Raw genomic sequence first — 22,158 nt, forward strand, 5'->3', positions numbered from 1 at the left:
GGCTACTGTCATAGGGTCGCAAAGAATCGGACATGACTGAAACAACTTAGTATGCATGCATACGAGCTTTCTAGTAGGCCCCTGTTCCATTTTATCATCTGAGTGAAGCTGGCGCTCGTGTAAAGGCATGAGCACAAGTTGGATGATGGGGAAGGATAGGCTACATCCTCGTATATAGTAAGCTGTCGGTAGCGACTCTCTTGTTGGCTGAGTGAAAACATTGGCTGGAGAGCTGCAGGACTAGGAGAGCAGGAACCACAGTGTTGTGTTAAAGCTGGAGAACTGTTAGCGTTCACCTGGCTGTACATCAGAGTCACCTGTAAAGTTCTGCTTTTGCCAGTTGTAGGATAGGACTGGGAATCTGAGTTCAAAACAGAAGCTAACTCCAGGCAATCCTGACATAGTTCCTTGAGTGTGATCATGTTGACAGCCTCAGAATAGAGGAGGGGAAATGGGTCCAGGGAGTGGAGGCTAATTTGTTCCAGTTCACGTGAGCCTTGGGTCCCAGGACTCAGAGGGCTTCCTCAGTTACACCCTGCCCAGTGGGTGAGGAACGAGTCCTTGTGCTCTGTAAGAAGCAGGGATGTTGGTTTTCTGTTTTCCAGCTGAAGAAAGGCAGTGACCTCAAGGCCATTGTGCAGCACTTGGAGGAGTCCTTTGCCGTCGCCTCCTTGGTAGAGACTGGCCACCTTGCAGCTTTCTCCCTGACCTCTCACCTGAACGACACCTTCCGCTTTGACTCAGAGAAATTGCAGGTGGGGCAAGGCGTCTCCCTAACCCTCCAGACCACAGAACCAGGAGTGACCGGTCTCCTTTTAGCCGTTGAGGGGCCAGCTGCTAAGAGGACCATGAGACAGACCCGGAAGGACTCAGAGACAGTCGACGAGGATGAGGAAGTGGATCCAGCTCTGGTCGTAGGGACTGTAAAGAAGCACACCCTGTCCATTGGGGACATGGTCACGGGGACTGTCAAGTCCATTAAGCCTACACATGTGGTTGTGACCCTGGAAGATGGCATCATTGGCTGCATCCATGCCTCCCACATTCTAGATGATGTTCCAGTGGGCTCATCTCCTACTGCCAAGCTGAAAGTTGGGAAGAAAGTCACTGCCCGAGTGATTGGTGGGAGAGACATGAAGACCTTCAAGTATGAAAGCTTCGGGCAAGGGGCTGGCTTTTTTTTTTTCAACTTTGTTTTTATTTATGCAGAGGGTCTGGCTTTGAGGAGAGCTTGTCATAATTGTGAGAGAAGAGATGGAAACTGGGGCAGGTTCCAAAAATTGTGCATATGTCAGATTTTCTTTTAGTTAACCAAAATATTCACCAGAGAGTCCCTTTGTCTCTCTTTATTTTTTTTAATGGTGTATAATGTAGTGGTAAGAGCATTCATTTAAAGTCAGATCTGGGTTGAATTCCAGATTTGCCACTTAAAATTACATGACCATGAGTTAAACAGTTCCTTAGCTCTCAGTTTTATTTTCCTAATTTATAAAGTGAGAGTAATAGTAGTGACATCACTACTAGGGCCATCGCAGTCATTGGAAAAAGAACACCTAGTGTGGAATGTTCCTGCTGGGTTGTCTGACACATAGTTATTGCTCAGTATGTATCAGCAGTTACTATAATCCACTCTCCAGTACATACCTTAATTGTATTCATCTACTTTAATTCGAGTCACAGTATGTTATTGATGCAGAAGTCCTTGCTATGAGAAAACCAAAAGAAGAAAAGTTCTAAGTCTAGCCAATAATTTGCATATTAATTTCAGCACCTGTGGGAACTTCAGTAGGTCATTTATTCTCTCTAGACCTCAGTTTCCTTCTTTTTAGAATGAAAGAGTTGGAGTATATTGTCTGGAAGGGAAATTCATTTCAGGGTTTAATATGATAATCCCAAAAGATCAGATGAGCTAATTTCTGAATGTTTACTCAGACACTGAGAATGGAAACCCTCAGGCCTGACATTACCAGTGGGTGGTGTGGCAGTGGAATGGTTGGTTTTTTAAGCTTGATTGAGTGGGAAGTTAGAAATTCTGATCTCCAGATTATAGTGACAGAGAAAAAGAGAATTAATCTGACTTTATTTCTTTTCCAGGTTTCTCCCAATAAGTCATCCCAGATTTATTCGAACCATCCCAGAGCTGAGTGTTCGGCCAAGGTAAGGGGAGCTCCAGTGGTCCCGTAGAAAGAACATGGGCTTTAGAGTCAGGAACCTGAATTCTTAGTCTTAATTCAGCCAGTGTTGTGACTTATTTTGCCTCTCTCTGTCCAGGTTGTCTTTTTTACTTCAGGAGGGATATTTGTCTGGTTTTTTAGTACAGCTGAATTAGAGAGATTATATGAAAATCAATGTGAAACTGTATTCAGAGTTTAAGTATCAATTTAAAGGCTGATTGCAGTTCTATTTGTTGATGTGTGACAAAAAGAAACATTTTTCTCTCAACCTAGTATTCTCAGTTCAGTTCAGTTGCTCAGTCGTGTCCAACTCTTTGTGACCCCATGAACTGCAGCACGCCAGGCTTCACTGTCCATCACCAACTCCCAGAGCTTACTCAAAAACTCATGTTCATTGCGTTGGTGATGCTATCCAATCATTTCATCCTCTGTTGTCCCCTTCTTCTCCAGCCTTCAATCATTCCCAGCATCAGGGTCTTTTCAAAGGAGTCAGTTCTTCACATCAGGTGGCCAAAGTATTGGAATTTCAGCTTCAGCATCAATCCTTCCAATGAATATTCAGGACTGATTTCCTTTAAGATGGACTGGTTTGATCTCCTTGCAGTCCAAGGGACTCTCAGGAATCTTCTAACACCATAGTTCAAAGGCGTCAGTTCTTCAGTGTTCAGCTTTCTTTATAGTCTGACTCTCACATCCATACATGACTCCTGGAAAAACCAGAGCCTTGATTAGACAGACCTTTGTTGACAAAGTAATGTCTCTGCTTTTTGATATGCTGTCTAGGTTGGTCATAGCTTTTCTTCCAAGGAGCCAAGTGTCTTTTAATTTCATGGTTGCAGTCACCATCTGCAGTGATTTTGGAGCCCCCAAAAATAAAGTCTGTCACTGTTTCCCTTCTTTTTGCCATGGAGTGATGGGACCGACTGTGTGGATCACAATAAACTGGAAAATTCTGAAGGAGATGGGAATACCATACCACCTGACCTGCCTCTTGAGAAACCTGTATGCAGGTCAGGAAGCAACAATTAGAACTGGACATGGAACAACAGACTGGTTCCAAATAGGAAAAGGAGTACGTCAAGGCTGTATATTGTCACCCTGCTTATTTAGCTTATATGCAGAGTACATCATGAGAAACGCTGGACTGGAAGAAGCGCAAGCTGGAATTAAGATTGCCGGGAGAAATATCAATAACCTCAGATAAGCAGAGGACACCATCCTTATGGCAGAAAGTGAAGAGGAACTAAAAAGCCTCTTGATGAAAGTAAAAGAACAGAGTGAAAAAGTTGGCTTAAAGCTTAACATTCAGAAAACTAAGATCATGGCATCTGGTCCCATCACCTCATGGGAAATAGGTGGGGAGACAGTGGAAACAGTGTCAGACTTTATTTTTATGGGCTCCAAAATCACTTCAGATGGTGATTGCAGTCATGAAATTAAAAGACGCTTACTCCTTGGAAGGAAAGTTATGACCAACCTAGATAGCATACTAAAAAGCAGAGACCTTACTTTGCCAACAAAGGTTCGTCTGGTCAAGGCTGTGGTTTTTCCAGTGGTCATGTATGGATGTGAGAGTTGGACTGTGAAGAAAGCTGAGTGCTGAAAAATTGATGCTTTTGAACTGTGGTGTTGGAGAAAACTCTTGAGAGTCCCTTGGACTGCAGGGAGATCCAACCAGTCTATCCTGAAGGATATAAGTCCTGGGTGTTCATTGAAGGACTGATGTTGAAGCTGAAACTCCAATACTTTGGCCACCTCATGTAAAGAGTTGACTCACTGGAAAAGACCCTGATGCTGGGAGGGATTGGGGGCAGGAGGAGAAGGGGATGACAGAGGATGAGATGACTGGATGGCATCACTGCCTCGATGGGCATGAGTTTGAGTAAACTCCGGGACTTTGTGATGGACAGGGAGGCCTAGCATGCTGCAATTCATGGGGTCTCGAAGAGTCGGACGCGACTGAGCGACTGAACTGAACTGAACTGAACCGATGGGACCGGATGCCATGATCTTAGTTTTCTGAATGTTGAGTTTTAAGCCAACTTTTTCACTCTCACTTTCAAGAGGCTCTTTACTACTTCTTCGCTTTCTGCCATAAGGGTGGTCATCTGCATATCTGAGATTATTGATATTTCTCCTGGCAAGCTTGATTCCAGCTTGTGCTTCATCCAGTCCAGCATTTCTCATGATGTACTCTGCATATAAGTTAAACAAGTAAGGTGACAGTATACAGCCTTGACGTACTCCTTTCCTGATTTGGAACCAGTCAGTTGCCATGTCCAGTTCTAACTGTTGCTTCTTGACTTTCATACAGATTTCTCAGGAGGCAGATAAAGTGGTCTGGTATTCCCATCTCTTTTAAGAATTTTCCACAGTTTGTTTTGATCCACACAGTCAAAGGCTTTGGCATAGTCAATAAAGCAGAAGTAGATGTTTTTCTGGAACTCTCTTGCTTTTTCAGTGATCCAACAGATGTTGGCAATTTGATCTCTGGTTCCTCTCCTTTCTCTAAAACCAGCTTGAACATCTGGAAGTTCATGGTTCACGTACTGTTGAAGCCTGGCTTGGAGAATTTTGAGCATTACTTTGCTAGCATGTGGTAGTTTGAGCATTCTTGGGCATTGCCTTTCTTTGGGACTGGAATGAAAACTGTCCTTTTCCAGTCCTGTGGACACTGCTGAGTTTTCCAAATTTGCTGGCATATTGAGTGCAGCACTTTCACAGTATCATCTTTTAGGATTTGAGATAGCTCAACTGGAATTCCATCACCTCCACTAGCTTTGTTCATAGTAATGCTTCCTAAGGCCCACTTGACTTTGCATTCCAGGATGTCTGGCTCTAGGTGAGTGATCATACCATCATGGTTATCTGGGTCATGAAGATCTTTTATAGTTCTTCTGTGTATTCTTGCCACCTCTTAATATCTTCTGCTTCCGTTAGGCCCATACCATTTCTGTCCTTTATTGTGCCCATCTTTGCATGAAATATTTCCTTGGTATCTCTAATATTCTTGAAGAGATCTCTAAAAGGAAAGTGAAGTCGCTCAGTCGTGTCCAACTCTTGGCGACCCCATGGACTGTAGCCTACCAGGCTTCTCCATCCATGGGATTCTCCAGGCAAGAGTACTGGAGTGGGTTGCCATTTCCTAGAAGAGATCTCTAGTCTTTCCCATTCTATTGTTTTCCTCTATTTCTTTGCATTGGTCACTGAGGAAGGCTTTATCTCTCCTTGCTGTTTGGAACTCTGCATTCAGATGGGTGTATTTTTTCTCCTTTGCCTTTCACTTCTGTTCTTTTCACTGCTATTTGTAAGGCTGCCTCAGACAACGTATTTGCCTTTTTGCATTTCCTTTTCTTGGGGATGGTCTTGATCACTGCCTCCTGTACAATGTCACGAACCTCTGTCCATAGTTCTTCAGGCACTCTGTCTATCAAATCTAATCCCTTGAATCTATTTGCACCTAGTATTCTAGAACTCAGTAATTCCCTAAACATACACCGTGTAGCCAAGCATACTTGTTCTTTGAGTGTGGACTACTGCTTGGTGACTGAAAATTTAGGTCATACTCTAGTGGATTATGCAAAGGGATGTTCACAAGGGATTCTGAGTGAACTTAGTAGAACTAGTAGTAGACTGGTAGAACTAGTAGTTCCGTGTAGTGGTGGATCCAATTTGTCTGGGGTCATTCTTTCAGAGAATCTTAAGCATGTTGATCTGTGGGCCTATCTGCTTCTCCTTCCCACATTAAAAAAAAACAACCCAGCCTCTTGGAACTGAATAGGCCATCTGTGAGTGAAGCTAGACCCACATTATTGCCAGTGCTTCTGGAGAGTCAGGTCCCCATCCATCTAGGCTGTAAGTCTTATGTGCCTAGGATGTCATGGAAGGACAGGACCACTTAAACAGCTTTCTGAGGTTAAGGTTTGATCAGCATCCCAAAGGGATCAGAACAGAAATGGAGTAGTTCTGAGAAGGCTTGTGTCTGAGATAGGAAAATACTTCTGGAACCTTGAGTACCAGATGCTGACAACGCTGTGGCAGTGTGGGTCACGCCGGGAAATGAGTGCATTCCATTGAGGAAATGTGGGATGGAGAGTTAGAATAACAGACAGATGGACAGGTAAAACTCTAGCACATCTTGCACCTTCTCCGTGCACCTGTGTTGTATTGTTAATTATTTTATTTTAATCAATGCCTCTGAGAAGCATAGTATAAATATATACTATATATATATACTATATAGTGGTATAACTGCTGTTTTTCTCAAATGCTTTTGTTTAAAATTACGTATCGAAGTCAGGAGGAAAAACATTTGTTTAATCAGTGGTGTTGACTTACTTGACAAAATGCCACCATATTTTCATTCCCGCTTGGATATGGAGATCTCCTGCACAAAAAGAATGTCCTGTATCTTGGAACAGAGTTCAGGGTAGGTGAGGGTCTCTCAAACTAGATGAGATGTTTCCTGATCAATTAATTACTCCTTTGGAGGGGCTGCAGTTAGGAGAGCAGACCGTTCAGGAGTCTTTACGTGTGTCTTTGGAATTCCTGTTAGTCGCTGAGTTTTCTCTTGGCATTAATGTAGTTATGGCTGCTTTTTATTTGAGAGAGAAAAGTAAATTAAAATAATTTGGGAAAAAGAAAAAAGATAACACATACTTGTAATGTGTGTTTGTGTTTTACTTTTTTTTTTTTTTTTAGCTTAAACAGCAGACATCTATTTTCTCATGATTTTGGAGACTTTTGGTCTGAGACAAAGGTATCAGCAGGGTTTGTGCTTCTGAGACCTGTCTCAGGTTGCAGATGCCTCTCTCCTCCCAGTGTCTTCATATGGGCTTTTCTTTGTATTTATCTGTATTTGAATCTTTTTTCAAAATTTTTTTTATTGTGGTGAAAACACAATGTAAATTTACGCTCTTACCATATTGTTAGCTATATGCACATTGTTGTAAACAGATTTCTAAACCTTTTCATCTTGCGTAACTGAAACTCTATACCCATTCATTTCCTGCTCACCTCCCAGCCTCTTGCAACCATCATTCTACTTTCTGTTTCTTTGAGTTTGAGTTTGATGTCTTTAGATGCCTCATAAGTGGAGTCATGCATAGTCCTTCTGTGACTGGCTTATTTTACATGTTCTTAAAGTTCATAGGATATCTGTATTTCAGCTTTACTTGTATATGAGTTGCCTGTGGTTTTTATATTCTCCAGTACTTGGCTGTTATGTTACATTTATACCAGTGTTACTTGTACCATTTTATTGACGAGTTCTATTTTGTTTTAGAAATTTGGATAGGTAAGCTGGGCTGGGTTGGAATGGTGGGAATTCTGTGCTTCCTTTGAAGTGATTTGTAGACTGATAATTTTCGGACCACGTTACCTTGTTGCTTTTCTGCATAGACAAAGATAATCAAGAAAGTGATAATACCAAGGTAGCATGGGACAGAGCCCTGAATTTTTGAATCAGAAGCTCTGACTTGAGTTCCTGGGTCTGTAGCATAAAATGAGTTTAATAGTATCTTTCCTGTTTGAATCACACATGAAAGTGTCACATTCATTTGTGAAAGCAGTTCTGCAAACAGTAAAGCAGTAGCTCAAGCATTGAAAGAAGTAAAGCGATTTCATTTTCTACACTTATGAAGATTATTGTTGGCTACCTACTTTGTAGTTTGTTCACACCTAGGTGAGTGAGTTGGAAAGGATTAACTTTCATGCAGGTATTATGAACATTCATTCCCCTAATGAACAGAAATTGGGGGGGTGCCTGGTTGGTGTGTATGTGTTGGGGGAGTCCAATAAAATTAATCCAAGGCCAGTTGGGGGAGATGGTCTCAAGCTAGAAGCTTATAGAGGTTTGTTTACTCTTTCCATTGCCTTTCTGCAAACAGTGAGCTGAAGGAGGATGGCCATACTGCTCTCAACACTCACTCTGTAAGCCCCTTGGAGAAGATTAAACAGTATCAGGCTGGTCAGACTGTGACTTGCTTCTTGAAGAAGGTGAGAAGTGCATGCCCTGCAATGCAATGCTATCTTTCTTATAGAAGAAAGGGGTGAGGAACTGACAATGACCATTTGCACTCGGCTTTGATTCTGTGCTTGCTGCCTTGCTGATTTGTGGGAGATAGTAGAACCCCTCTGCTCTTAGAAAACATCTGGTCTAGTCAAGGAGCTAAATTTACGGCTTCCAAACAGCAAGCAACTCACCGTTCTACGTGTTTGTAGGTTTTTTATACAAAATAGACAGGAAAATACATCATAGAGCAAGAATTTGAATCCAGTACTTTATTTTAAATAACATAAAAGTCACATTTCAGTGTCCACAAAGTTTATCAGAACATACAAGAAATAAAAAATTTTATTTAAAATAAAGTATTGGATTTTAGATTTTTGCCTTTCATAAAGTTCAGGAATAGTGTAAAACAATACGTAAATTGGGTGTCAGATTATGTGTTCAAACCCTAAGTGGAATAGTAGTTGAGTAAAGGGAAGAGATCAGTGAGAACTGTACTGGTTGGAATACATCAGAGAGACGGTCAGGGTCTGTCTGGGCTTGACCTTGAGGGATAACTCCTCTTCTGTGTGTGTCGTGTTGTCAGAGTCTTCTTGCATGAGCATCTGTCTAATTATGTCCATGATGCTTGATACCTTTAGTTACTTTTTGTCTATAGACATTCATAAACCCAAGATGCCTTAGAGTAATATTAAGGTTCTTCAGAGGGAATTCCCATTCCACTGCCAGGGCTATGGGTTTGATCCCTGGTCAGGAGCTAAGATCCATAAGTCACACGGTGTGGCCAAAAAGGACTCTTTATAATCTGACCTTGTGAATCTGGGGTACTGGTCATGCTGAAAGCCTCCCTTTTTTCCCTTCTTTATTTCTACAATGGGGTACTATCTGTTCCCATTGCCTATAATTCAGGGTCTAGCACAGATAACCTTCCCGTCTTACTAGTTCTCCTATAGAGTCTGTAGCATATTATATTCCTGTGTGTTGCTTTCTGCTCTAGTTATTTACATACTCATTCAACTTACTTTTTGCAGACTGTAATCTCTTTGAAGGCAGGGCCTGGCTGTTATCACTATCATGCCGTGTGTAGTGGCTACTTGATAAATGTTTTACTGAGTTGACTTGAAAATTGGGGTGTATATTTAGGGCAGAGCACTGTGTCAATAGAAAAATCTAAACTGATTTAGAAATGAGATGTTAGTCGCTGAAGGCTGTTAACTCACTGTGTACAACTGAGCTTGGAGGAGGCGATGAGGTCAGCAGGATTGGTGCTACTGCTTGAGGACATTGTCTCTGAGGCCTTTTCTGCCTCCTGATCAGCTGAGGCACCAGGAAGGATGTGTGTTCTGCTGGGCTGGTGGAGGCTCTGAGCTAGACTGAGTAAAGCCTGTGAGAAGTGGAGGGTGGTCAGGGGCATTGGGCCATGGGGGTAAGTTCCTGTTACTTGGGAAAAAGTAGGATTAGGGCCCTTTCAGCTGTGTGATTTTAGGAGTGTCTATTTTAGTGAAAGGAAAAGAAAAGATGCTTGTATCTGCCCCATTCCATTTCTCCTCTTGTTTTTTTTCTCTCCTAGTACAACATGGTTAAGAAATGGCTCGAGGTAGAGATTGCTCCAGACGTCCGAGGGAGAATTCCCTTGCTGCTCACTTCTCTTAGCTTCAAGGTCAGTGTGCCTGAGATGCCTGGAGAGGAGACCCCGGCTCCCTGAGCTCAACTTAATCCTTGGTGTGTGCTCACAGTGGGGACAGGGAACCATCCGAGGGGGATACATACTGTACTGTGGTTTTAGATAATGACAGGCCTTTCTTCAAACATCAAAGGAAATTTTTTGCCCTTCTAGGTTCTGAAACACCCAGATAAGAAGTTCCGGATTGGCCAGGCCCTGAAGGCCACCGTAGTTGGCCCAGCAGATTCCTCCAAGGCCTTCTTGTCTCTTTCACTCATAGGTGTGGTGATGAAACGGGACCTGGTCAAGGAAGGGAGGGGGTGGAAAGGGTTGGGAGGAGGTCTTAGTCATCGCTCAGGTTGAAGGATGCCATGGCTGTCGGCATCCTCAGAAAGTCTAGTGCAGGGGCTGTCCTTGGGACAGCTTTTCTCTTGGGGCTTTGCTCTGTGGCCGTGCCTGAGACACCTTTCCCTACAGTTGTTTTTCTTAGGTCTCTCAGAAAGGGTTGTCCAGCACTCGGCCTTGGCATCCTTGACCACATGGCACAGTGGTCTGGGTCTGTGTGATCATTCTGGCCCACGCAGTCTAGACACCCTGAGTCCAGACACCTCCACCTCCCCCCAGCCTCTGGTTGGCTACTGTCTCAGCTTCTTTCTTGGCTCATTTCTTCTTCCCTGAATCTGGTTCATTCTCCTGCCAGGTCCTCACAAGCTCAAGAAGGGGGAAGTGGCCATGGGCCGTGTGGTGAAGGTGACTCCCAAGGAGGGGCTGACTGTCTCCTTCCCCTTTGGGAGGCTTGGAAGAGTCAGTATGTTTCATGTGAGTGACTCCTACTCAGAAACGCACCTGGAAGACTTCGCCCCACAGCAGATTGTCAGGTAGGCTGAATTCTTTTCCTTTTTTCTGTTATCTGTGGGATTGGTGGGGATTTTTTGGGTTTTGGTTTTTTAAATTATAGGTGTGTGGTTTTGTACCAGAAAAAAAATAGTATATAAAATGGAAACTGAACATTGCTGTTGCTCCTGTTTCTCCATCACTTTTGCTTCGATTTCTTTCAAGACCTTAATATAGGTAGTTATAATTTTCCCTTATGTGATAGTAGAATTTAATTTTCTATACTGTTCTGCAACTTGCTTTTTCTTCATAGCAGTGACTCATGCACTTTTTCTTTCCTATGCTAGTATTTCGAAAACTTCCTTGTTCTTTTACCTTACTTTTATCATTTTTTTTGAGTTGCATTATGTGTTTTTTTTTTAAATCACAGTTTATGTAAATAATTCTGTTTATGGACAGTAATGTTGAAGTGAGTATATTTGCACGTTTGGATACTAGTGCAAGTATGTCTGTGAAATAAATTTCTAAAAGTAAAATTGATGGGTTAAATGATGTTATACATCTTGCCAAAGTGTCTTCCGAAAGGACTGTGCTAAATTTTATCTCTGTTAACTATTAATGTGTCTGTTCATTTTTCACACCTCTGTCAACACTGGGTATTTTTATTCTGACTGCTCTGTGTGGCATGTGGGATTTTACTTCCCCAACTAGGGATCAAAACCACGTTCCCTGCATTGGGAGCACAGAGTTTTAACCACTGGACCACCAGGAAAGTCTCGACACTGGAACTTAACTTTATCCAACACTGGATATTCTTAATTTTTAATCTTTGCCATTGACTAGGCCAAGATTGATCTCTTAATTTAATTTGAATTTCTTTTACTGGACATTTTTCATGGTTATTGGCTGTTTACATTTGTTCTATGCTTTGTTTGGTTAAGTTGCTTTATTAACTATTTTGGATGCATAGAAATGAACCTGCTTCAGAGTTTTGAAATCATTTTATAGCCTGAATAAACTAGCATTGGAGAGGCATATTTCAGCTTGGTACAATACATACTTTTCTGACAGTAGCACACAATTATCCAGCGATGGAGCAGGTGCCTTCCGGAGGCTGAGACTGGAAAGTAGTAATTGCCATTTCCCATCTCGAGTGTCCCAGCCACCAGCACCTGCTTTCATTCTCAACCACTTGCCAGAGCTCAACAGCACAAAAATGCCCAGGGCCTAGGAGAAGAAGAATGTCACAGAGAAATCCAGAATCATCTCTGTTTTCTTTAGCCTTACAAAATATGGATGTGATTTTTTTGTTTTTATTTATTTTTTATTTTTAGCAAAATATTTTTTTAAGTAACCTTATAGTTAAACATCTGGTCCCATCACTTCATGGCAAATAAATGGGGAAACAATGTCAGACTTTATTTTTTTGGGCTCCAAAATCACCGCAGATAGTGATTGCAGTCATGAAATTAAAAGACGCTTACGCCTTGGAAGGAAAGTTATGACCAACCTAGATAGCATATTAAAAAGCAGAGACATTACTTTGCCAACAAAGGTCCGTCTAGTCAAGGCTATGGTTTTCCCAGTGGTCATGTATGGATGTGAGAGTTGGACTGTGAAGAAAGCTGAGCAGCGAAGAATTAATGCTTTTGAACTGTGGTGTTGGAGAAGACTGTTGAGAGTCCCTTGGACTGCAAGGAGATCCAACCAGTCCATCCTAAAGGAGATCAGTCCTGGGTGTTCATTGGAAGGACTGATGTTGAAGCTGAAGCTCCAATACTTTGGCCACCTCATGCGAAGAGTTGACTCACTGGAAAAGACCCTGATGCTGGGAGGGATTGGGGGCAGGAGGAGAAGGGGATGACAGAGGATGAGATGGCTGGATGGCATCACTGCCTCGATGGGCATGAGTATGAGTAAACTCCGGGAGGTTGTGATAAACAGGGAGACCTGGTGTGCTGCGATTCATGGGGTCGCAAAGAGTTGGACATGACTGAGCGGCTGAACTGAACTGAACTGAATAGTTAAGCATATGAGTAGTGTTCAGTTGTAGTTCATTCGACTCTCAAATGTGGATAAGTTAACTCCCTAAAGGCAGACAGTCCCTTCAGTTCCTTGCCTGCGTTAAGGGCCGTGATACCCTGGTGGGGAACACAGATGCCATTGTGGGAGGATTTGGGCTGTATTGTTGCTGAGACCCTTCCTTCTGATGAGATTCCTGACCCTGTGACTTCCGGGCTATTATTTGCTATTTTCTGTGATGTGAGTGTGGAAGTACCCTAGCAAGAGTAAACCCTGCCTTCCCCCCAGAAGCCTTTTCTGCTTAGGTCTCATTCAGGGGGCCACCTCTGAACTGTGAATCTGCAGTGGTCCTGGACCATCCCTGCCACGGTTCCCTGGGTGAGTCTCTCCATGAGATCAAACCCTCCCAACCACTGACACGGGGCAGGTCTCGTCTCCTGAGTGTTCCCCATGTGGCTCTGCATGCCTTCCAGAGGGCTTGCGTGTCCTCTGGTTTCCTCCTGCCCACACTGTTCTTGGGTGAGAAGAGCAAGTAGCGCTGCTTTTACTTGCTGGACTAGTACACTGAAGCCCAGAGAAGGGCCTTGTCCCGAGTCCCTCAGCAGGTGGTCAGCAGGATGAAGAGCAGAGCCCTCACTCTGGCCTGTTGCTCAGCCTTGTGAGAGGAAGCCGAGGCCCTCTGCCATCTCCCAAGGTTCTGGGGTCTGCATTGCCTTCTCCTTTGCTCCCGTTCTAGGTGTTACGTCCTGTCTGCTGCGAGCCCTGTAGTGACTTTGTCGCTGAGATCGTCCAGGTGAGTGTCTGTGTCATCAGGATAAGAATCGGGGAAGTACCTCCCAGAGGACTGAGGAGAGGCTGCATGGATCTGACAGAGCTTTGGGCCTCCCAGTTTGCCTCACTGCTCACCTGCTTTATTCCCGGCCCTGTTTTTATCCAGAAAAGCTGAAGACATTCTAACTGTAGAACCTGTCTGCTCAGGCTCTTGTTTCCCAGGGAAGGGTGCAGACATCCAGAGTGGGGCTTGGGCTTGCCTGTTGGTGGTCCTGGTGAAGGGAGGTGATGTAGCCCCCAGGGTTACACAGCAGGGGCGAGTGCCATTAAGTGGATTGGCCTGGAGTCATGGTTTGAAATGGACATTTATGAGGCTTGACCTCCCTCTGGCTTGCTCATCCTCTGCTTGTTACTATTAGCATTGTCCAGAGCGGACAGGACTTCAGAAGAAGGTGGTGCTGGGCTCTGCAGGTGATGTCCTACTGACAGGTCCAGAGTCACGTTCTTACAAAGAGTTGTTACCAGAGGAGGTCTTCCCAGGTAGGGCAGCGGTCAAAGAGTCCTGCCAGTGAGGGAGATGCAGCAGATGTGGGCCTGATCCCTGGGTGGGGAAGATCCCCTAGAGTAGGAAATGGCAAGTGGTTCCAGGATTCTTGTCTGGGAGATTCCATGGACAGAGGAGCCTGGCGGGCTACAGTCCATGGGATGGCAAAGAGTCTGACATGACTGAGTGACTGAGCACATTATCATGGGAGAGTTAGGGGTGAGGGTGGGCAAAGGGTTAGAGGTATGTGTGTAAGCCTTTTTATTCCTTTAGGACAAACCCAGAGACGAAAAGCAAAATAACAGATCCAGAGATTAACTCCATCCAGGACCTTGAGGAAGGGCAGCTCTTGAGGGGCTTCGTGAAGTCCGTGCAGCCGTCCGGCGTGCTCGTAGGGTGAGTGAGGTAGAGCCTGGGCACGTGGACCAACCCCGAGTGTCCTCCAGGAGCCTGTCCTGGTTGGCCCCCACTGCTCCCTCAGTCACCATCTCTGAAGGAACGTGAAGGAAGAAGACTCTGAGTTCCCGCAGTGTTTTAAATTCCAAGTCTTTTCATACTTTTAAAAGAAGTTTTAAATTATTCTTCTGTTCTGTGTTTTGGACAAAGAATATGGCATGTCACAATTTGTGAGTATTCCGTGAACTACAGCACCAGACGTTGCAGGCTCCCCTGCTGTTATTATGTTTTCTTATTCTCTTCTGTCTTTCTAGCAGCTTTTGAGTTGTGTGTTGTGATGCTCTGATATGGGGTGAAAAATACCTTTCAATTATATCTCCATTATGCTGGATGATTTTTCCAGTCTACAGAGCCCTCTTCAGCTAGTTGAATGCCAAGAACCTTGTGTCTGTTGTAAATCCTTGTCCCACTGGGTCTCTGGGAGGGTGCGGGCGCTGACTTGGCTGGGACTCCGCTGCCATGTTTACGACCACGGGACGCTTGTCTCTCTCCTGTCAGCCTTGGCCCCTCAGTTACGGGTTTGGCCCAACACCCGCACGTCTCCCAGCACAACCAGTCCAAGAAAGCTCCTTATGACAGACACCTCCCCGAGGGGAAGCTGCTCACAGCCAAGGTCCTACGGTGGGTGCCTTCTCTCTCACCCCTTTCTCTGGGAACTCTGGGAGGAGACTGAGAGGTAAACTTTATAAACATCATGGCCTAGGTCATGATAAATGCGGTCCATGAAATCCCTCTGTTTGGTGCCTTCTGCCTCAGCTCCTGAGAGCGGGTGCATAGCCTTTTCTTTGCACAGCACCTGTAGTTGGGGCTGGAGGAAGGGGCAGCACAGCCGTGCTCTGTGTTTTTATACTGAGTGTCGTACAGTGTGTGGGTCAGTCCTAAGATGACTGAGTGGATTCCAGGGCAGGTGGGGGTGGACCCATTGTACTGTGTAGTCCTCGTCATCCACTCTCCCTGTCGTCCTGTCATAGCCTGAACCATCGGGAGAGCCTGGTAGAGCTGTCACTTCTTCCCGGCGACACTGGAAAGCAGGACGCGCTTTCTGCCCCCCTGGGACAGCCACCTCCGAAGCAAGAGGGGAGGGAAACGGAGGCAGCGGAGAGAGACCACAAAGGAAAAGCAAAGGAGAAGAAGAAGCAGAAACAGAAAGAGAGGAGAACTGGGAAGGGGCAGGAGGGGGTGCAGCCACCCAGCAAGGATAAGAAAGAGCCCCAGAAGCCCCAGGCAAAGAAGCTGGGCAAGCGGCCGCACCCCGAGTCCAGCGGTGAGCAGGTAGGGCCCTTGGGAAGATGGCCTCCCCTCGCGTGAGAAGGCGAGCCTTTCAGAAGCCCCCAGCAGCTGCCTCGCCTCAGCCTCTTGGACTGAGAGCAGCTGAGTTTGGGTGGGGCACTGGGTGCTGCTCGAGGGCAGGGATCAAGCGCCCCCTGGGCCAGGAAGAGAAGCGAGACTCAGCATCGTCCCTGCCTGCCATCCCAGGAAATCGGGAACAAGAAGCAGAAGAAAGCTGCCCTGTCTGAGGAGGACGACAGTGGCGTGGAAGTGTATTACCGGGAAGGAGAAGAAGAGGTAGAAGAGATGAGCGTGTTGCCCAAGGTGAGGGGTGGTGGGGCTGGGGAGGAGGCTGCTCCGGGAGGAAGGTCCCTGGTCTCCTGCCTCAGGACTGGGCTGTCATCAGCACCCCTTTCTTGTCCTCATTTTCTGTAAAATAGGACAAGGTGGCGAGGCTAGTTTCCTCAGTTGATCATCAGGTCCTAAGGACAGGGCCCGTGCTAACCATTAAGTGGACTTAAAAGTCAATTCTAATCCACATGTATTAAGTGGAGCTAAATTAAATTAGTCAGGAGGTGGGAGAGCCGGCAAAGAAAGAAAGGCTTTTAGCCTGTCTGAGCCTGTGTCTTCCTGTGAGAAATGAGGACAACACTGAGGACGGGTGTGGAAGGGCTTCCTGCCACCCTCAGAACGTTTGGCACACCTCTGTGCTAGCATTAATGTATGTGTGCATATGTAGCTTTTAAAAAAATTATTACTTAAATTTACTTACTTACAAAGAAAGCTTTTCATCACTCCTGTGAGTTTCCCTAGTGGACCAGGGTGTAGCCTGGTCTAGACCTCTAGGTTTCTGGCACGGAGGGAGCCCCTGCTCCTCCAGTGGGAAGGGGCTGGGGAGCAGGGGCCACTGGGCCCAGTGCTGGCCTTACGTGCTCCTTTGATCCTCAGGAGAAGCTGACCAGGCCAGCAGAAGCACCCCGGCTGCAGCTGTCTTCTGGCTTCGTTTGGGATGTGGGTCTGGACACCCTGACCCCGGCCTTGCCACCTCATGGAGAGAGCTCGGACAGCGAGGAGGACGAGAAGCCAGAGCAAGTCACGGTGACGTATCTTCCAGGGCATCACCGTTTCGCAGGGACCCTTGGCTCTGCCAGGCTCCCATGCTCTGCCCTAACCCCGGTGTCTCTTCTGGCGGGCGGGGCCGTCCCAGGCTGGGAGTGTTTGCTGAGCCGGGAACTGCCCTGCCAGCTCCTGGCCTCCACTGCAGACCTCTCCGGGCCTGAGGAGCAGACGACTCACCTGCTGCTCTGCTTTCCACAGCAGAAGAAGAAAAGCAAGAAGGAGAGGGAGCTGGAGAAGCAGAAGGCCGAGAAGGAGCTGTCCCGCATCGAGGAGGCGCTGATGGATCCTGGGCGACAGCCGGAGTCGGCAGAGGACTTTGACCGCCTGGTGCTGAGCTCGCCCAGCAGCTCCCTCCTGTGGCTGCAGTACATGGCCTTCCACCTGCAGGCCACGGAGATCGAGAAGGCCCGGGCTGTGGCCGAGAGGGCGCTCAAGACCATCTCCTTCAGGTCCCGGCCCCGCCATCCTGCTTTGGGCCCCGTCTTTCCTCAGGGAGGGCCATGTCTCCTCCGCAGGCCGACAGCAGTTGGGTGACTGCCACCAGGGCCCGTGGGTTCACAGGCTTTCTCTCAGAGACGGGCTGGCCGTGACATAGATCTGCTCATTTATATTTCATGGTCCTCTTCACTGAGAGAGCTGGAGTCACATTTCCATGAGTTCGTACACTTTAGGTGCCCCACTTAGAGAAAAGTAGAAGAGGAAAAACTTGCCTCTCCACGAACCTGGGTGAAAATCCTGGTAGTGACCATCATCCAGGCCGAGGGTCTGACAGGTTTCCCAAAAGCTAGTGAAGAGGGATGGTGCTCCTTTGCATCATTATCCTAGTTTGAGGGGAGATTCAGACCACAGGTTCTGCCCCGTCCAGCCCAGACCTCAGGCCAGTTTGAGATTTGGTAGATTTCCTTCCCACAAGTGGAGGCAGAAGCCAGGGGAGCCTCAGACCCCGCAGCCATGGATCAGGGTTCCTGCTTCCACGTGAGCTGCAGTGGGAACGGGGGCTCTGAGTGCCGGCTTGTGTGGGTGGGGACTGAGGCCATGGGTGGAGCCTGGGGAGGGGGACATAGTTCCAGTCCCCCAACTGGGAGTGGGGGCTCATGGGACTGAGAGGATGGACTCATACGCTGACTGTTCTCCCTCCAGAGAGGAGCAAGAGAAGCTGAACGTGTGGGTGGCCCTGCTGAACCTAGAAAACATGTATGGCTCCCAGGAGTCACTGACCAAGGTCTTCGAGCGGGCCGTGCAGTACAATGAGCCTCTCAAGGTCTTTCTCCATCTGGCTGACATTTACACCAAGTCAGAGAAATTCCAGGTAGGGGTCTGGGCCAGGCGGCCAGCTTCCAGAGGGGCCTCAGCCACTCAGAGACAAGCTCCTGGAAGTCTCTGAGGCAGCAGGGATGTCTCGGGGAGGGGGGAAACCCCTGCCTCTGGGCCCAGTCCTGCCCCAGGCTTGCTCATCTTCCAGGTGGGAGAAGTCGTTTCCCCCACCCTTGAGCCACCAACAGAGGTGTCACAGACAGGAGGTGATATAGCCCAGTCACCCCTTTCCGTCTCTCGCCTTCATCACGCTCACGCTCTCTTCTAGTCTCGACCTCCTCGCGGCATGGGATTAGGAGGGAGACTCCCCAGCACATGCTCTCCTCATCCTGGGTGCCTGCCCTTTCCCCTCACATACCTGGATCGGGGCCTGGACACCGAGGGAGCCCCTGAGCCCAGGGCTAGCTTTCCACGAGCGTCGCCATCTGTCTCTGTCGTTGCCCCCTCCACTCTCACCTGCTGTCGTCAGCTTACATCATTTGTCCCACAGGAAGCTGGTGAACTCTATAACCGGATGCTGAAGCGTTTCAGGCAGGAGAAAGCTGTCTGGGTCAAATACGGCGCCTTTCTTCTTCGGAGGGGAAAGGCGGAGGCCAGTCACCGTGTGATGCAGCGAGCCCTCGAGTGCCTGCCTAAGAAGGAGCGTGAGTGCTCGTTCCTTCCACTCACCCAGTTCCTGAGCACAGTAGACTCCCTGCATCTGGGCAGGGGCAAGGGGGGTCTTCTCATCCAAGGGCTGGTTTAGGGAATCCTTCTGGAGGGTACGTAGCTTGCTCTCTGTTGATTATATGCTCGTGAACATGTGCTCGTGTTGCATTTTAAATGCTGAACTCCAGAGGTTGAGGAACAAAAAAGGGATTAGCATCAATTCTTTGGCCTGTGCCTGCCTGCCCCAAAGCCCACCTCCCGTCCCCCGTCCACCTTCTGGGCCCAGAGAGTAGAGTGTCTGCTGTTCGGGAGTCGTAGAGCAGCACCCATCTGTGTGTTTAGCCCTCAACCCGCCCCTGCGTCCCTCTTGTCATCACCTGGGTCTCAGGACCCAAGGGCGGGGAATCAGGCGTCACACTCTGCCCGCGGTGTCACGTGTTGTGCTGAGGGCGTCTCTGCTTTCTGTGTCTGAGCCGTCCTCTCCCTGCAGACGTGGATGTCATCGCCAAGTTTGCCCAGCTTGAGTTCCAGCTGGGGGATGCAGAACGTGCCAGGGCCATTTTTGAGAGCACACTGAGTGCCTACCCAAAGCGCACGGACGTCTGGTCGGTTTACATCGACATGATCATCAAGCATGGCAGCCAGAAGGAAGCCCGGTGAGAGGGGAGGGCGGGCTGAGGCCTCACTCTCTGTGATAGGGCAGGGGCGGGCATTGACCACCCGGAGGAGTTTCAGCCCCACAGCAGCTCCCGGCACCCCAGTTCTCTTTGTCTGGAAAAAACGGCTTTGAGATGACACAGCAGGTTCTGTAGCATTCACATTTCTAATTTCTTTTTCTACCTCGGGGGCCAGCCACCGGTCTGGCTGGAACCTCAGCTGGGAGGTAGGCTGGCCCCAGGCCTGGGAGTCAGGAGATTGGGTTTTCCTCATAATTGATGCTGAGCCTGGCTCTCATTGTAGAGTGATCACAGGCATGATCTCACCGATCACCGCTAGCATCCCCCCAAGACAGGGAGGATTAGAGATGGCTGGACTGAGGTCCAGAAAGAGATGGTGCCTCGCCCACGCCTCTCAGTGAGTTTTAAGCAGAGCCGTCCTCACAGATCCACATCTCACTGGCTGTCCCATCCCATTAGCTCTGTCGTGATTCACTGTGTGCCTTCAGGGCACTCGGTCTTGTAACATCTCAGTCTGCTCCTCTGGAAAGCAAGGGTGGTGTTCTCTCTGTCCACTGACGTGACAGTTTATAATAGGAATAAAAATAAAGGTAGAAGTGGGAGTGCGCCAGAGCCTGAGAGCAGTGAGTGAAGGTCAGCTAGGAATCATGTGGCCAGAGACTTAAGAGGCAAACGCCATCTGCTTTCCCTCCCAGGGACATCTTCGAGCGGGTCATTCACCTGAGCCTGGCCCCCAAGCGAATGAAATTCTTCTTCAAGCGCTACCTGGACTATGAGAAGCAACACGGCTCGGAGAAGGATGTGCAGGCAGTAAAGGCAAAGGCCCTGGAATACGTGGAGGCTAAGAGCTCCATGATGGACGACTAGGGGCCGGCTGGCTCCAGGGCACTGCGACAGCCTGGCCGACCCTCAGGCTCCTGGGCAGTTGAGAAACTGTGTTGCCTGGGGACTCTATTTAAGTGCTGCTTTTTCTGCAGCATCGTTGGGGTAATCCTGTCAAGATAAAAAAGAATTTGAGATTTCTTATAATTCCTTTTTGCTTGTGTTAAGAACCAATCTGTTTCATCTTTTTCCTTTTCTGGGGCTGCTCACTGGTTGCAGGCAGCAGGCTTCTGGGTCCCCAGAGAACCTGAGAGTCTCCTTCGTGGGAGGTCCCTGGGAGCAGGAATGGAGGGCCGACTACCCACAACCCTGGAGTCAGGATCCCACTGTGGTCCTGGCGGGCTCTTGGTCCAGCCGGGGGTGTGGGTGGGGTGATGAGCAGGGTCCTGGGAGCAGGCCACACCTTCTAGATTATGGGATCTCTGGACCTTGCCTCTGCCTCAGCTCCGTGGTCCCTTGTGCCCCTTGGTGAAGGCTGTGAGGCTCGGACAGGAGGAGAGGCAGAGCCCAGACGGAAAATTCAGGGGCCCGAGTGCCTGAGAGGAGGTGACAGGTGTTAGCTCAAACCACCTGGTGATGCTTCCTCCCAGGGCCAGTGGGGCCAGATTACCCAACCTCTCTGAACTGGGTGCCTCATTTGTAAAATGGGGTAAAAAATCCTACTTGAAGGATTTTAGGACTGAGTGAGAGCATGCATGTTATGTGCTGCACAGGGCCTGGCACACGCGAGGCTCAGTGAGGACCTAGATTGACGTGCTGTGTGACCTTGGCAGACTACACAGATTCTCGCCCCCTGTCGCTCCCCTGAGGCATTGCTGGGCAGAGGGCAGTGACTGACTTGTTTCTTGGGACCTGAGGGAGAAGGGATGTGATGGGCCCGCTACACCCCCACCTCCCTGTAAATTTCCCAGAAAGACTGTCTCTGCCTCCTTTGATAAGTAATAATCCCGTGTTCCTGAATTAAGAGGCCAGCCCAGACCCCGCTAGTTGAAGCCAGCTCATTTTTGGCTTGGTCTTAAGGGAATTAAAAGTTTCCTTAGGCAGAGCTTTAAACATCCTGAGAGCTGGAGAGCTTTTCCGTAGGAAATGACCGAGTCCCTCTCCAGAGAGCGCGACAGGGACAAGGGAGAGTGCTTCAGAGGTCCTAGAAGTGGCGCAGGTGCTCAGGCAGGGCAGGCGTGGGAGGGAGGCCATGCAGGGCTGGCCTGTTCTCGCTCGTTAACTCTGGGTTATGAGAGCTGCACTGCCCAGCTGAGCACGGGCTGGGTCTGCTGACTCCTGACATCTAAGCCGAGCTTCTCTCTGAGAAAGGCCAGGCTCCATCTGTTTCCCAGATCAAATCAGATGACTGAACCCAGTTAAGAGATCGTCAGCTCCAGGGCCTTCCCGCAAGTGGGAGCACCTGCCTCTGCCTCCCCTGACCCCCAGCCCTCCCTTCCACCCATTTCAGTCTCGCCCAGGGTCTCTGTCCTCTTCCCTCCCCAGGTCTGGGATTTAGTCTTGTCCCCCTGGTGGCTCAGCTGGTAAAGAATCCGCCTACAACGCAGGAGACCCCAGTTTGATTGCTGGGTCGAGAAGATCCCCTGGATAAGGGATAGGCTAACCCACTCCAGTATTCTTGCCTGGAGAATCCCCATGGACAGAGGAGCCTGGTGGGCTGCAGTCCATGGTGTCGCAAAGAGTCAGACATAACTGAAGCAACTTAGCGCACAGCATCATGACCTCCAGCGTGCTGTAGCATGACCCATCTAATCACGCAGACACCAAGCTAGTCC

The 22,158-nt window shown here is 48.1% G+C and overlaps 1 protein-coding gene across 2 annotated transcripts in view; it reads left to right on the top strand.

The window, feature by feature from the left end:
• The window catches only part of PDCD11 (programmed cell death 11), a 43,109-nt gene extending 22,579 nt beyond the window's left edge, over positions 1-20,530 (top strand). The window contains exons 20-36 of one of the 2 annotated variants that reach the window (XM_065923253.1): positions 606-1,147; positions 2,095-2,157; positions 8,063-8,171; positions 9,755-9,844; positions 10,022-10,127; positions 10,548-10,725; positions 13,440-13,496; positions 14,292-14,414; positions 14,973-15,095; positions 15,446-15,746; positions 15,951-16,067; positions 16,692-16,841; positions 17,061-17,311; positions 18,003-18,171; positions 18,667-18,820; positions 19,315-19,480; positions 20,197-20,530. In XM_065923253.1, coding sequence (XP_065779325.1) covers positions 606-1,147; positions 2,095-2,157; positions 8,063-8,171; positions 9,755-9,844; positions 10,022-10,127; positions 10,548-10,725; positions 13,440-13,496; positions 14,292-14,414; positions 14,973-15,095; positions 15,446-15,746; positions 15,951-16,067; positions 16,692-16,841; positions 17,061-17,311; positions 18,003-18,171; positions 18,667-18,820; positions 19,315-19,480; positions 20,197-20,368 — 2,871 coding nt within the window. In that variant the 3' untranslated portion in view covers positions 20,369-20,530. The remainder of the gene's footprint in view (positions 1-605; positions 1,148-2,094; positions 2,158-8,062; positions 8,172-9,754; positions 9,845-10,021; positions 10,128-10,547; positions 10,726-13,439; positions 13,497-14,291; positions 14,415-14,972; positions 15,096-15,445; positions 15,747-15,950; positions 16,068-16,691; positions 16,842-17,060; positions 17,312-18,002; positions 18,172-18,666; positions 18,821-19,314; positions 19,481-20,196) is intronic. The other variant, XM_065923254.1, reaches the window with a different exon arrangement.
• Positions 20,531-22,158: the final 1,628 nt, after the last annotated feature.

The sequence above is a fragment of the Muntiacus reevesi genome, chromosome 2, assembly GCF_963930625.1.
Source record: "Muntiacus reevesi chromosome 2, mMunRee1.1, whole genome shotgun sequence".
NCBI classification, from domain to species: Eukaryota; Metazoa; Chordata; class Mammalia; order Artiodactyla; family Cervidae; genus Muntiacus; species Muntiacus reevesi.